At 46.3% G+C, this 14,602-nt stretch overlaps 1 protein-coding gene across 1 annotated transcript in view; it reads left to right on the top strand.

Moving 5' to 3' along the window:
• The window catches only part of CELF6 (CUGBP Elav-like family member 6), a 29,821-nt gene extending 15,536 nt beyond the window's left edge, over positions 1-14,285 (top strand). The window contains exons 4-13 of the mRNA XM_068536962.1: positions 10,599-10,727; positions 10,829-10,908; positions 11,067-11,210; positions 11,328-11,460; positions 11,548-11,694; positions 11,921-11,983; positions 12,237-12,317; positions 12,404-12,547; positions 13,168-13,323; positions 14,189-14,285. Of these exons, the coding sequence (XP_068393063.1) occupies positions 10,599-10,727; positions 10,829-10,908; positions 11,067-11,210; positions 11,328-11,460; positions 11,548-11,694; positions 11,921-11,983; positions 12,237-12,317; positions 12,404-12,547; positions 13,168-13,295 (1,049 nt within the window). The 3' untranslated portion in view covers positions 13,296-13,323; positions 14,189-14,285. The remainder of the gene's footprint in view (positions 1-10,598; positions 10,728-10,828; positions 10,909-11,066; positions 11,211-11,327; positions 11,461-11,547; positions 11,695-11,920; positions 11,984-12,236; positions 12,318-12,403; positions 12,548-13,167; positions 13,324-14,188) is intronic.
• The last annotated feature ends 317 nt before the right edge of the window (positions 14,286-14,602 follow it).

The raw sequence follows: 14,602 nt of genomic DNA, 5'->3' as shown, positions 1-14,602 counted from the left end.
CATTGCTTAAGTGATGGCTTTTAAAGAGCATATACTCCAAAGGCATCTATGGATAATCCTTCTTGCAGTTTTGGATGACCAGATCTCTCAATTCTTTCGTGTTCCCACTCAAAGTCACCAAATGTTCCCTGATACACATTTGGGAGAGAGGAGACATATGTACTAAGTCTTGCAAAACAGTTGGGTCTTTACAATTTACAAGTATTTTACTACCAACTGATCTGTGTTAGATACTAATCAAAATGTGTTTCTTCTCTTCAATGCTATTATATATCTCTTCAAAAGTGAGTTCAGCTCTCTGCTGAATTTTAACACAAATTAATGCTTTAGAAACTCAACTTTTAAAATGGTATTGAATTTGGTTTTGAAATGTAACATTTGACACCAATGTAGGACAGCTTGTCCCATTCAAGTCTCATCTCTGTTATCCCCAAAATTCTATAAACCTTCAGAGTTAATGGTCACAGCTGCCCTGATACAGTTAAGCCTTTAAGCTTGCATATTTTAAAATTATTCTTGAAATTAAATCCTTTGTTTACAGTTGATTAATAATGATTTTTACATCTTACAAAAATACTGGTATCAATGCAGACATAATCAAGGGGGTATCAAGGCAAATGTAATCTTCCAAAATTTTGCCATTTTTTTCTGGAAGGGATTATTAGATTTTTCTTCCCATAAAACAGGGATCACCAACTCAAATGCTATAGGAGCCAGGTAAGTAACCCTAAATGGGTGAGACTGTCATGACGTAATGAAAGTTTTCTGTTTTAATTATATTAAATGTTGGCAACTAATTCAATTTTTAAAAGTGGGCCAGCATTGTGACAGCCTAACTAAACCTATCAGGTTTGCTTCTTTGGTCCAAAGACTGCCATTTTCTTTCCCATCTGCCATACAGGAGTATTCTATTATGTACACATGCATGAGCTTTTTGACAAAAATAGTTACTTTACATTCTATCTCTTGAATTTTCATGCCAATGCAACAGAGTAGTATTACTCTTATTTTTAATCACTAGACATGAGGTTTGTGGTTGAAATAACCTATTTTTTATTTTATTTTCTTATAACTTCTATTATAGGTCTGTTTTATTTTCACTTCCAGCCAATGTTGTAGAAATCAGAGTGTTAGCACAGCAGGGGAGAGCCTGAATAGAAGTAAAATTGTTTTCATTGAAAAAAATGTTTAAAGCAAATTTATAAAAACATTTTTCATAACACCTTGGAAAGATACAGAGACATCCTGTCTTCTTCCCGCTATAACATTACCTACAACATCATTGTTCTTAAAACCACCCATTTGTTCCTGGAGACCAAACGGCTCCTTCTAAATCTGAAAGATCATAAGACTCTCTGTATAACCATGCTCTACAGGTCACAGATAGTCTCATGAACTTGATTTCCCCCACAAGCTTCTAGAATAGGTAGGGCAGGAAGAGCTATTTCCTCCAAGCTTCCAAATAAGGAAGCAGAGGCTCTGAGCGCAAAGCCATCTCTGACTTTCCCCATCTGACTTGGAGTCCCCTCATAGGCACTTCGAAATAACCTATATTTTAAACACACTGCATGTTGCATTACTTTTAGAAGTTACTGGTAACACTTGCACATTCAATGCTTACAATGCAATAATAGTAGCAACACAAGATCTGCCCGATAGAAGGTCTGGGGTCCTCTTCTTTCATGGTCATCCCTCGTAGCCTTGGTGGCACTCAGAGTGCATCCAAGTCTTCATGGACTATATTATAGTAGCCTTTTAATGTATGCCAGCCCTATGTGTATGTTTATACATATATATTTATACATATGTTTAATGTATCCCAGTTCCCATAAATTCTGCAGTCAAGTCCCACACTGTTCATATACTCCATGCTCTGTGCCTATATTTTACATCCTGTGGCATTGAACAGTACACTCTTTTTTTTTTTTTTCAATAAATTTATTTATTTATTTTTGGCTGCGTTGGGTCTTCGTTGCTGTGTGCGGGCTTTCTCTAGTCGTGGCGAGTGGGGACTACTCTTCGTTGCAGTGCGCGGGCTTCTCATTGCAGTGGCTTCTCTTGTTGCGGAGCATGGGCTTTAGGCACGCAGGCTTCAGTAGCTGTGGCACGTGGGCTCAGTAGTTGTGGCATGTGGGCTCTAGAGCGCAGGCTCAGTAGTTGTGGCGCACGGGCTTAGTTGCTCCGTGGCATGTGGTATCTTCCCCGACCAGGGCTCAAATCCATGTCCCCTGCATTGGCAGGCGGATTCTTAACCACCGCGCCACCAGGGGAAGTCCTTTGAACAGTACACTCTTAAAGGAAAATTAATCTAATTTTCCAAAAGCAAATTATCTCATAATATACTAAAGGCACCCATTTCTTTTTTTTTTATACATTTATTTATTTTGTTTATTTATTTTTGGCTGCATTGGGTCTTTGTTGCTGTGCGCGGGCTTTCTCTGGTTGTGGTGAGCGGGGGCTACTCTTCGTTGCGGTGCGCGGGCTTTTCACTGCGGTGGCTTCTCTTGTTGCGGAGCACTGGCTCTAGGCACGCGGGCTTCAGTAGTTGTGGCTCACGGGCTTAGTTGCTCCGTGGCACATGGCATCTTTCTGGACCAGGGCTTGAACCTGTGTCCCCTGCATTGGCAGGTGGATCCTTAACCACTGCGCCACCAGGGAAGCCCAAGGTGCCCATTCCTAATTAAATATACATAGTGCCAAAAACTTTTCCCTCAGCATTTGTGTTTAATTGAATGTGAACATTAAAATGTTTGCCTGAATGAAAATTCAAAGTTCATGTATTTCAAATTGTTAAATTAACCTCAAATTACATGAGGTCAGAGCTAGGGATCCCTAAATCCCTCAGACAATGGTAACTAAATAGATCTATTTTATCTGCTCTTCAGCATGGAGACTGTGGTTGATTTTTCCTAGCTTAGATTATCTCTACTATGGAAACACTAAAAATAAGTTGAACTGTAAGTACCAATCATATAGGGAAAGTATTTTTTAGTTCTAAGGCAAAATCTTCAAAATCACTGAACTACTGTATTTTCTTTCCTATCTTTCAAATTTTATAACATAAAATCAATAAATTCGTAAGTCACAATTGTGATTGCTCTTTCCCCAACTTGGCTGTATTTTTTACTTAGCAAATATTTACAGATCCAAGATGCTTACGGTACAGAAATAGTTTAAGTAATAAATCCATGCAATCTTTTCACTTTAAGGGTTTTTTTTTTTTTTTTTACTTTAAAATTTAAAACTTTCTCTGAGGTAATGCCTCTGTTTTTTAATCTTCACATTTGGTTTAACTCAAAAGCCAATTATCTGTCATCACATCAACCCTCCTATAACCATCCTATAATTGTTTAATTTCTGCCTGAATTTGCAAGGGTTTGTTTAAATATCAGCCTGGATTTTGAGTAATAAACATATATTACTATCAAACTAAGTAAGCCATCTTTTCCAATTTTTTTTTCTAGGATTCTATTCTATTCAGTGTTTAACAACCAAACTTTAAGTTAAAGTTAAACTTTGAGCTAGAATTTTCAGAATTTCTTAATACTGGGACATATTCTCTGGCCTGAATCAGACACGGATCTTAGCAACAACTGTTCTATTAGTCAGTTGACACTCATATCTGTCTTTGATCCTCACACTGATTTAATTCTAAAAAGTATTCTTCCAACTAAAACCTGACTAGATAAGGCTCACAGTACCGCATAAGACCTGGTAATGTCAAGTTAATGTTTCACTTCCTGAAATGCATTTTACCTCCGAAGGAAAAGAGTGGTGCTTTCCTTCAGTTTGACTCAGAGTGGATCACCCAAAGCTAATTGTTGTAACACTTTTAGGCCATGGCTATGGCTGAACCTCTGACAAGCCCTTCAGGTACAAGTGTATAGCCCACAAAAGAAAAGTGCATCTCCAGAGGCTGAGATCGTCTCTCTTAAGGGAACCTGAAAGCCCAGGCTTGGTCTACCTTTCTTACTCGCCTCCTGGCTCTCCTGGATCAGGATGAAGGAACAGTGGAGTCTCTGTTCTTTCTTAATCTAAGTCCCTATTTTTCAGGCCTCCTCCTTCACTGTATTTTTTTTTAATTGGGGTAAAACAGACATAACATAATCTTTACTATCTTTACCATTTTTAAGAGTACAGTTCAATACTGTTAGCAGTACTCACATTGCTGTGCAACCTCCAGAACTTTTTCATCTTACAAAACTCAAAGTCTGTACCCATTAACCAACAACTCTCCATTTCTCCCTCCCTCCAGACCCTGGCAACTGTCTTTTTGTGACTGGCTTATATCACTTAGCATAATGTCCTCAAGTTTCATCCATGTTGCAGCATGTGTCAGAATCTCCTTCCTTTTTTTTTTTTTTTTTAATGTCTTTATTGGAGTATAATTGCTTTACAATGGTGTGCTAGTTTCTGCTTTACAAAAAAGTGAATCAGCTATACATATACATATATCCCCATATCTCCTCCCTCTTGCGTCTCCCTCCCACCCTCCCTATCCCACCCCTCTAGGTCGTGACAAAGCACCGAGCTGATCTCCCTGTGCTATGTGGCTGCTTCCTACTAGCTATCTATTTTACGTTTGGTAGTGTATATATGTCCATGCCACTCTCTCACTTCGTCCCAGATTACCCTTCCCCCTCCCCGTGTCCTCAAGTCCATTCTCTACGTCTGTGTCTTTATCCCTGTCCTGCCCCTAGGTTCTTCAGAACCATTTTTTTTTTTTTAGATTTCTCCTTCCTTTTAAAAGCCGAATGATATTCCATTGTACATATATACCATATTTTGTTTATCCATTCATTGGTTGATAGACATTTAGGTTGCTTCTACCTTTTGACTATTGTGGATAATACTAATGTGAACATGAGTGTACAAATATCTCTTTGAGACTGCTTTCAATTCTTTTGGATATATACCTAGAACTGGTATTGTTGGATAATATGGTAATTCTATTTTTAATTTTTTGAGGAACCGCCGTACTGTTTTCCATAGCAGCTTGTACCATTCTACATTAGTGCACATACATACATAATTTCTCCACATCCTTGCCAACACTTATTTCCTCCCCCCCCCCTTTTTTTAATAGCAGTCATCCTGATGGGTGTCAGTTGATATCTCGTAGTTTTAATTTGCACTTTCTTGATTATTAGTGATTTTGAGCATCTTTTCATATATTTGTTGGTCATTGTATATCTTCTTTGGAGAACTATCTATTCAGATCTTTTGCTCATTTTTAAAAATTGAATTATTTTTGTTGTTGTTGAGTCATAGGAGCTCTTTATATATTCTGGATATTAAACTTTTATCAGATATATGGTTTGCAAATATTTTCTCCCATTCTGTAGGTTGCCTTTTCACTCTGGTTGTGTCCTTTGATGCACAGTAGTTTTAAAAGTTGATGTACTCTAAAATTTCTATTCTTACTTTTGTTGCCTGTGCTTTTGGTGTCATATCCAAGGAATCACTGCCAAATGCAAGGTCATGAAGCTTTTCCCCTGTTTCTTCTAGGAGTTTTGTAGTTTTAGCATTTATGTTTATCTTTGATCCATTTTCATTTAATTTTTGTATACAGTACGATGTAAGGGTCCAACTTCATTCTTTTGTATGTAGATGTCCAGCTTTCTTAGCAACATTTGTTTAAAAGACTGGCACTCTTGTCGAAAATCATTTGACCATATATGTGAGGGCTTATTTCTGGCCTTTCTATTCTACTCCATTGGTCTAAATGTCTCTCTTTATGCCAGTACCACACTTTGATTACTGTAGCTTTGTAATAAGTTTTGAAATCAGATAGTCTGAGACCTCCAAAATTCTTTTTTCCCCCAAGATTATTTGGCTATTCAGGATCTCTTGAGATCCCATATGAATTTTAGGATTGATTTTTCTGTTTCTTAAGAAAATGCTACTGAAATTTTGATAGGTATTGCATTAAATCTGTAGATTGCTTTGGGTAGTACTGACATCTAACAACATTAAGTCTTTCAATTCATGAACATAGGATGTCTTCCATTTATTTGCGTCTTCTTCAGTTTTCTTCAGCAATATTTTGTAGTTTTCAGGATACAACTCTTTTGCAGCCTTGTTTAAATTTATTCCTAAGTATTTTACTCTTTTTGATGCTAAGTGGAATAGTTTTCTTAATTTCATTTTCAGATTGTTCATTGCTAGTCTGTAGAAACACAACTGATTTTTTTGTTGATTTTTTAAAATAAATAAATAAATTTATTTATTTATTTATTTATTTATTTTTGGCTGCATTGGGTCTCTGTTGCTGTGTGCAGGCTTTCTCTAGTTGCAGTGAGCGGGGGCTACTCTTCGTTATGGTGCGCGGGCTTCTCATTACGGTGGCTTCTCTTGCTGTGGAGCACAGCTCTAGGCCCGCGGCCTTCAGTAGTTCTGGCATGCAGGCTCAGTAATTGTGGCTCGCGGGCTCTAGAGTGCAGGCTCAGTAGTTGTGGCGCACGGGCTTAGCTGCTCCACGGCATGTGGGATCTTCCCAGACCAGGGCTCGAACCCACGTCCCCTGCATTAGCAGGTGGATTCTTTTTTTTTTTAATAAATTTGTTTATTTATTTATATTTTTAATTTTTGGTTGCGTTGGGTCTTCGTTGCTGTGCGCAGGCTTTTCTAGTTGCGGCGAGTGGGGGCTACTCTTTGTTGTGTTGCGCGGGCTTCTCATTGCAGTGGCTTCTCTTGTTGAGGAGCATGGGCTCTACATGCACGGGCTTCAACAGTTGTGGCTCGTGAGCTCTAGAGTGCAGGCTCAGTAGTTGTGGCACACAGGCTTAGTTGCTCTGCGGCAGGTGGAATCTTCCCGGGCCAGGACTCAAACCCATGTCCCCTGCATTGGCAGGCGGATTCTTAACCACTGCGCCACCACGGAAGTCCCTGTTGATTTTTTTAATAGGAAAACTTTGCTGAATTTGTTTCTTAGTTCTAATAGTTTTCTTTTGGAATTAAAGCTCTCCTTGATACTCATCAGATCTGATCAGGAGACTTTGTTTCCCCTGGATATTTCCTTCACTCAGTTCCTAGTCTTCCTTGGCTCCTTATGCTGAAATAATCACTGAGAACGTCAGAGCATCAAATGCTGCCATCAATAGGATCTCCTGGGTTGGTATTTGGATGGAAAGGTGGACTGGTAATTTTAGGATGTGTCAGATGGTTGGTACCCCAATGCTGAAATCTTGTCCCTGCACTGTTTCTACAATCATGATATCCCACCAACATGGAAGTGAGTGGCTGTGAGGGGCTTAGAAGCCAGAAACTTGGGACTCCTTTGGGCCAACTTGGGCAGAGCCTTCTTTCTAGAATAGCATCTTGATACCTTTCCTGAAGAAGATGGAGTGGACTAACTCTGACTCTGGGCTTCCAACCCCATCATTTGCTACATTAGAATCCCTGTATGACCAGCTGGGCAAGACAGCTTTATGGAGATGAACCTCTAGGGTCCAAACAACTTGGTTTGGGGTCAAAAAAGCATTTGGTAGAAGAGCAAGGAGTACACATAGGTGGCCATCATGAAAATGCAGTTACACCGTTCAACTGTGTGTCTTTCCAACTAAGTCTCAACTCCACACTGATGCTATCTTCCAATTCCATCCACTCCAGGAAAGTTGAGCCTCCCAGTTTGAATTTCCATCTTTCTAGGGACCCACCCACCACTCATGGGATGATTTTATTCAGACATTTCCGACCTACCTCTTACAGAATCCTCTTTCTACCAAACTGGTATAGTTTGACCTACAGGATATTGCATTTTCTGGGCTATATCCCATCATCTCCATCTCTCTGGGAGCATGCATCAGCCCTCAAAATCTTCAGGGCTGTGGATTTGCAGGCTACTCTCAGGAGTCTAGCCTGTAATTCTCTTTGACCAGGTCTCTTAAGAAATTTATCCCGCCATTCAGGATCATCTGATGCTTATATTCACTGTGACCCAGATCATCCTCCTGTCAAACACCATCAAGGTCCCTGTAAAGTGGCAAAGAGGACTCCAGGATTCAAGGTGATATCTGTGAAATGGGCAGCATAGAGATTAGCCCATAGCCCAACCTCATTTCAATTTCAAATTCTGTACAGCCCAGTAATCTAGAACCATAGAGTCAGTGCCCTATCATGGAAATGGAAATTCTTAATTTGGGAGACTCTCACTGGAACAGAAGGATCAGAGAATTTCATGGTCTGTGACATGAGCTGTGACTGACCACCATCATCAGAAAAGAGCAGAAAGAGGAAGAGCAGATGAAGGATTGGACCACTGTTCACACAAACCTCTTTTCTGTCCTGGGGGGCTCCATCTCAGCCATGATCTCTCTCTTCCTACCTAGGGCTACCTGGATGCTGTTCCATGTGGCATGACAGCTTACCTAGGTGCTGTCACCATCTTGCAGACCCTACCCAATGTCACAGCTGCACTATAAATTAGGGCATCATGAAGCCCTGAGACTCTGGATACCCTAGGAATTTCTCCAGCCCCTCCTGGGCCTCTTGTAGATGCATGGGCATAATTTAGTTTCATAGCACAGAACAATAACAATCTCAGAGGGTTTGATTCCCTGACCAAATAGGGCCTGTCTTCCAATGTCAAGGCAAAGCCACCATCAGATTAGTCAAGAGAATCATGAAAGACCTTTCCTGACTTCTCAGGTTCCTGAAGAGAATGATCTCAGATCCCTCTTCATACACCGTGTGGAATTCTATTCTCTGTCTTTTAGGTCAGTGGTTTACAAAGGACTTTCCTTGGAGCCCCCTCGAGGGAGTACCAGGGGAAGATGAAGCAAGAGGAACTCCAGCCCTCCTCTTACTTTTCTGGCTTTTCCAAGCAGTTCTACTTTTCTCTTACATTTTGAGCTTCATCCTAATATTTTTGTTAGAACAATGGATTTCACAGCTGTTTTAAAAGGTTAGGAAACCAGTGATCCATTCCAAGGGCACTATTCTGTGGCTAACCCTCCCAGGAGTGAAGTACACCCACTGGTTTGTACTCTTACCACAGAAGGTTGGTACCTCTACTGGAATTCTGGCCACGAGTACATTATCTATCCTTTCCCCGTCAGGATTTCTGGGCAGTAATCCTCTGGACAGAGGGCAGGATTCTGCTGAAACACACTCTGTCTGTCCCATATAAGCCACAGCCCCTGCCCTCCATACAGACACAGCATTAACAGGCAGGCGACAGATACCAAGGTACCCAGGGCAGCCTAGGCTGAACCCCACACCATCCAGGTGAAATATGGACACACACACATAGCCTTGTTGGAGATTCCCTCCACTGCTAATTTTGGCCAGTCTGTTCTTCCTTTTCACTGTCACCCAGGCTTCAGTCTATGACCTTCACCAGCCTTGTTTCCTTTGCACTCAGGATCCAAGGACCCCCATCAGCCTGGCCAAGCTTGTCAAAGAGTGAAGGAGTTTGGGATGGGTTTTCTTGGGCTTCAGGATCTCAAAGGTGAAGCCTGAAGCCAGATTCCCACCCACTCTTTCTCTCCCAACTTGTATTACGCTGATGAAGCCCTATCTCAAAATCAGAGACTTACCTTGGTGCGGATGAGAGGGGCTTTGACAGCAGGACCTGTGGGCTGGGCTCCTCTACCACACACTCCTGGATAGTGCTCCTGAGGCCCGACTTGCTGGATGTGCAGCTAAGCCCTGGTTTCCAGCCCCAGCTCTCCAGCTTTCTCCAAGGTCACGGGGCCCAGCTTATGGCCCCTTTCTGGGCATCTCTACCATTCCCATAGGAAGGGTGGACACAGGGAAGGATCCTCAGGTGGCCACCCAGGTCTATAGGCAGAACTTGTTCTCCCATAGCATGAACACCTGGGGAGAGATCAAGGCAGGAAAACAGGGGAAGTCAGAGAGGAGGCAGCAGGGCTCAGTGAGGGCCCTGGAAGCTCAGTGAGGGAATAAGGGAGGTAAAGAAAGGGGTCATTAGTTCAGTAAGCATAGTGGGCACAATGCCAACGTTGGAGGATCAGGAACCCAAGCTTCCTGTTCTCTTTAGGCCTTTGGGAGGGGCACGCAGGTTGAGTTGGATGCTAGAGTTGGGGATTCATCATTCCAGTGTTCATGGTCTGGGGTTGAGGCAGTGCAATGAGACAACTGCTTTCTGTGCTGGTTTTTTTTGACCCAGAATCCTGGACTCTAGCCACTGCCATCAGGCTTATCGGGAGGGTGTACTTATCTTCTCCAGACCCAGTATGAGTACAAGGACTCCTCTGAGGACTCCCCTCCCTTAACAGGGCTGAAATGGTCCAAAATAGCATTTCCCAGACTCTAAGAACAGAAAGGTCAAACATATAAAATGATGCATGTAGGGCTCTATCCAACCAAAAATATGGACTGAATCACTTCCCACAAGAGCAGCAATGAGTTCCAGGACCCAGGTTTTCCTGATGGAAATCTGGAGTTTCTTTCCTCCAGATCTGTCTGTAGGTCATCCTGCCCCTCAAAGAAACCCAACCCAGGTGAGTAGGGCCTGCTCACTCACCTCTTCCCAGAGCTAGACCGTGGTTAACTACCTTCCTAGGCTCCTCCTGTTACTCTGGGGAGTCCAAGAGGTCTTAGGGTTCCCAGGTGACTCCTGGATTTGTCCCCAGAGGACCGAAAACTGTTTGTGGGTATGCTGGGCAAGCAACAGGGTGAGGAGGACGTCAGACGCCTGTTCCAGCCCTTTGGCCACATCGAGGAGTGCACCGTCTTGCGGAGCCCCGATGGCACCAGTAAAGGTGACTTGAGCTGACCCCTGGATTTCCTGATGACCCCGCCTCACTCCGGACCACATGACCCTTTGGCCTCTGTGACCTGAGCCACCTCTATCCTGCCCCAGGCTGTGCCTTTGTGAAGTTCGGGAGTCAAGGGGAAGCTCAGGCGGCAATCCAGAGTCTGCATGGCAGCCGGACCATGGCGGTGAGGGCGGGCGCCGGGGCCCGGGGTGAGGCCAGGGGTCTGGGGACTGGCTCCTCCTCCCCACATGCCGGGGAAAGGGCCTGAGGAGCAAGGCCCTCGGCCCAGGGCCGGGGCTGAGGTCTAGACCCGTCCTTGCAGCCTCTCCTGCCTTAACCCAGGGCGCCTCGTCCAGCCTCGTGGTCAAGCTGGCGGACACGGACCGCGAGCGCGCGCTGCGGCGGATGCAGCAGATGGCGGGCCAGCTGGGTGCCTTGCAGCCGGCGCCGCTGCCGCTGGGGGCCTGCGGAGCCTACACCACCGCTGTAAGTGCCTGGCCCGGCGGGCGCGGGCGGGCAGCGGGTGAGCCAGGCGCGGGGTGGAGCGCCGGGGCAGATGCCCGCCGCTGGGCCCTCCACACCCGCCCTTCTTCCCTCCCAAAGATCCTGCAGCACCAGGCGGCCCTGCTGGCGGCGGCGCAGGGCCCGGGCCTCGGCCCGGTGGCCGCAGTGGCGGCACAGATGCAGCACGTGGCGGCCTTCAGCCTGATAGCCGCGCCGCTCTTGCCGGCTGCAGGTACTGTGCGCAGGGGGCGGGGACCGCGGCGGGGGCGGGGCGGGGCGGGGCTGCGGCCTGACTCTCCCACCTCCTCGCCACCTGCAGCCAACTCCCCGCAGGGCGGCGGCTCCAGCACGCTTCCGGGTCTCCCGGCGCCCATCGGGGTCAATGGATTCGGCCCCCTGACCCCCCAGACCAACGGGCAACCTGGCTCGGACAGTCTCTACAATAACGGGCTCTCTCCTTACCCAGGTGGGCCCCCCCACCCGCTCCGCCCAAATCTCCCCCAAAATGGAGTGGGGAGCGGGGGTCGGGGTGGGGGGCGGGTGGCAGGGCCTGGCCTCCTTGAGAAGGGACTCCTCCTCCTTCCCTGCTGCCTCTCACAGCCTCCCTCCACACTCCCTGCGTTCTCACCTTACCCTGACCGCCCGCCCGCCAGCCCACCTTCACTGTGGGCCTTGCGCCCCTCTCTCCCCAGCCCAGAGTCCCGGCGTGGCTGACCCCCTGCAGCAGGCCTACGCTGGGATGCACCACTACGCAGGTTTCACTTGGCGCTACGCGGCCTGGGGGGTTTGAAGGGCCCCAGAAAGTAATAGGGAGATTTTGGGGGGGGGGGTTAGGCTCTGTTCTGAGGAGTCCGACCCTCCTTTCGCCCACCCTTGGACCCAGAACGACCTTTCTAGGGGTGAGGGTTACTGTGGACTGGCTGAGTTGGTCAAAGGTGGCCAGGCAGATGGGGCCCTGATTGGGGGTGGCTCCTGGGGGTCACTGCCCACTCCCACCTCTGTCTCCAGCAGCCTATCCGTCGGCCTATGCCCCAGTGAGCACAACTTTTCCCCAGCAGCCTTCAGGCCTGCCCCAGCAGCAAAGAGAAGGTGAGGGACAGGGGTCTGGAGATCAGGGCCTGGTGGGGCTGGACTCAGGATTCCTCCCCTGAACCAGCCTGCTCCTGTTCCTGCAGGCCCCGAAGGCTGTAACCTCTTCATCTATCACCTGCCTCAGGAGTTTGGTGATGCAGAACTCATCCAGACATTCCTGCCCTTTGGAGCCGTTGTCTCTGCCAAAGTCTTTGTGGATCGAGCCACCAACCAGAGCAAGTGTTTCGGTGAGCTGAGCCCCATCCCTAGGCCTCTCCCACTCCCAACTTCGAGATTCCTTACAGACCCTAAGACTGTACCTCCGGAAGTCAATGATTCCTAGAAACTGAGTGTATAGCGCTCAGCAGGGTCACAGACCAATGATGAGGCTAAGCCCAGACCAGGAACAAGTCTATTTCAGGTTCACCTGGGAAGGTCAGGTGTCTGGTAGATCTTCAACCAGGTTAGGCTTTAGAGTCTAGCCAGGGCAGGTGGAGTCTGGGTCTGGGACCAGAGATCCCCTCCAACTGCAATTCAGAGGACCAGAATGGGGGCTGTGGAGAGAGAGTTTTCCCATGCCAGGGAAACACAGGGAAACACCCCACCAACACACTACCTGCCTCTCCAATACACACACTCAGAATTACCTCCTGTCCTTCCAAGAATCACACGTTTAGGAAACTCAGGCCACTTGCCTGTGTCAGTACGAGCATGTGTCCGTGTGTGTGCACACATGCAAACACTGGAGGGTGGAGGAGTACTGATTGATGGAACTGGCCTGAGGGGGCAAGGAGAAGGGGCTGGTCATAGAGAAAGGAGGCCCTGCCATGCAGAGGTCCCAGCTAACCTCTCTGCACACACCCTCCAGGGTTTGTTAGCTTTGACAATCCAACCAGTGCCCAGACAGCTATTCAGGCCATGAATGGCTTTCAGATTGGCATGAAGAGGCTCAAGGTCCAGCTAAAGAGGCCCAAGGATGCCAACCGGCCTTACTGATCTACTCTCACTGACCAGCCACAGAAAGGTGAGTCCTTAGTGGACCCCCGGCAGATGGGGCCTGAGTGATGGAGGCGCTCTCAGCTTTGATATTCCTTTTGGGATGCTGGGGACATCGACCTCTGAAAAAGTCTGGGAGAGAAGAGCCAGGAGTTAGGAGGAATCCTCAGTTTGAGGCTGTGTTTTTCCTTCAATCTAAGGACTGAGATAAATTAGACAACATTCCTGCCCCCACAGTCTGGGAGAGACAATTACAGTAAGATCCAACCAGTTCATTCCACTCCAGAGATAGCCACAGGGGACCATAGTAGAGAATTCCTGTGTGGGGAGGGCAGGGGGGTGGAGAACGAGACTAGAAAAGTACATTTGTGCTAGCTTGTGAAGGGTCTTAAAGGCCATGAGTTTGGACTTTATCCTGAAGATGGTAGAGGACCACTGAGGAGTTTAAGCAAAGAAGGGACAGGATGTAAGGGCTGGGATAATGGCAGTGAACATGGAGATGAGGAGAGAAGCAAATACACTGAAGATGCAGGATCTACAGGGCGTGGTGGTGATGGGGAGGGCGATGACAAGCTCTCAGGTTTCTGGCAGGGCCGGCTGCCTGTGACTTTTAGAGATTGCTGTCTCAGAAGGTCCAGAGGACCCTGCCTCACTTGAACTACCCCCAGGGAGCCCTCTGGAGGCGGTGCTGGGCTGAGGTCATCTGCCCAGGACCCAGGGTCTGGCTTCAGTGGAAGCCTGAGGTCCAGCCACTCACCTGAGCCTGAGGCCAGCCACTCACCTGTCACAGGTAGGGAAAGCTGCTCTTCTTGTCTTGCCCTCCAGAGTGATTTTTTTCCTTTTTTTCCCTTTCTCTCTCCTTATCAATTAATACCCAACATTGGAAACTGAAGAGTGAGAAGAAAGGAAAAGAAAAGCACAGAAATGCTTGAGCAGCCCTTCCTGAAGGAGCAGCCACAGATGGAGGTGGACCCAAGGCCAGTGCCTGGGCTCAGGCCACTTTAAGGATTGTTTTCACCAAGTGGGTTGTTCTGTGCCTGTGATGTAGAGCTCAGGCTGGCAAGGCAGCTGGGGCTGGCTGAGGAGTGACTGTCTAGGGGAACCAGCAGAGGGCCTTGGGGGGTGCCAAGGGCTTCTCCACGAGGGAAGCCCAGATTTACTTATTTCAAAATCATATCATTCCTTAGAGTTTAGGGACCAAAGGACTATTGCTTTTTAAAGAATTATATATATATATATATATATATATATATATATATAAATTAAAACAAAAAAAACAAAAAAATCACAAGAGAAACCAAAAGGAC

The sequence above is a fragment of the Eschrichtius robustus genome, chromosome 1, assembly GCF_028021215.1.
Source record: "Eschrichtius robustus isolate mEscRob2 chromosome 1, mEscRob2.pri, whole genome shotgun sequence".
Taxonomy (NCBI): domain Eukaryota; kingdom Metazoa; phylum Chordata; class Mammalia; order Artiodactyla; family Eschrichtiidae; genus Eschrichtius; species Eschrichtius robustus.
Note: the sequence above shows the minus strand (reverse complement) of the source record. Positions and strands in the feature narration are given on the sequence as shown.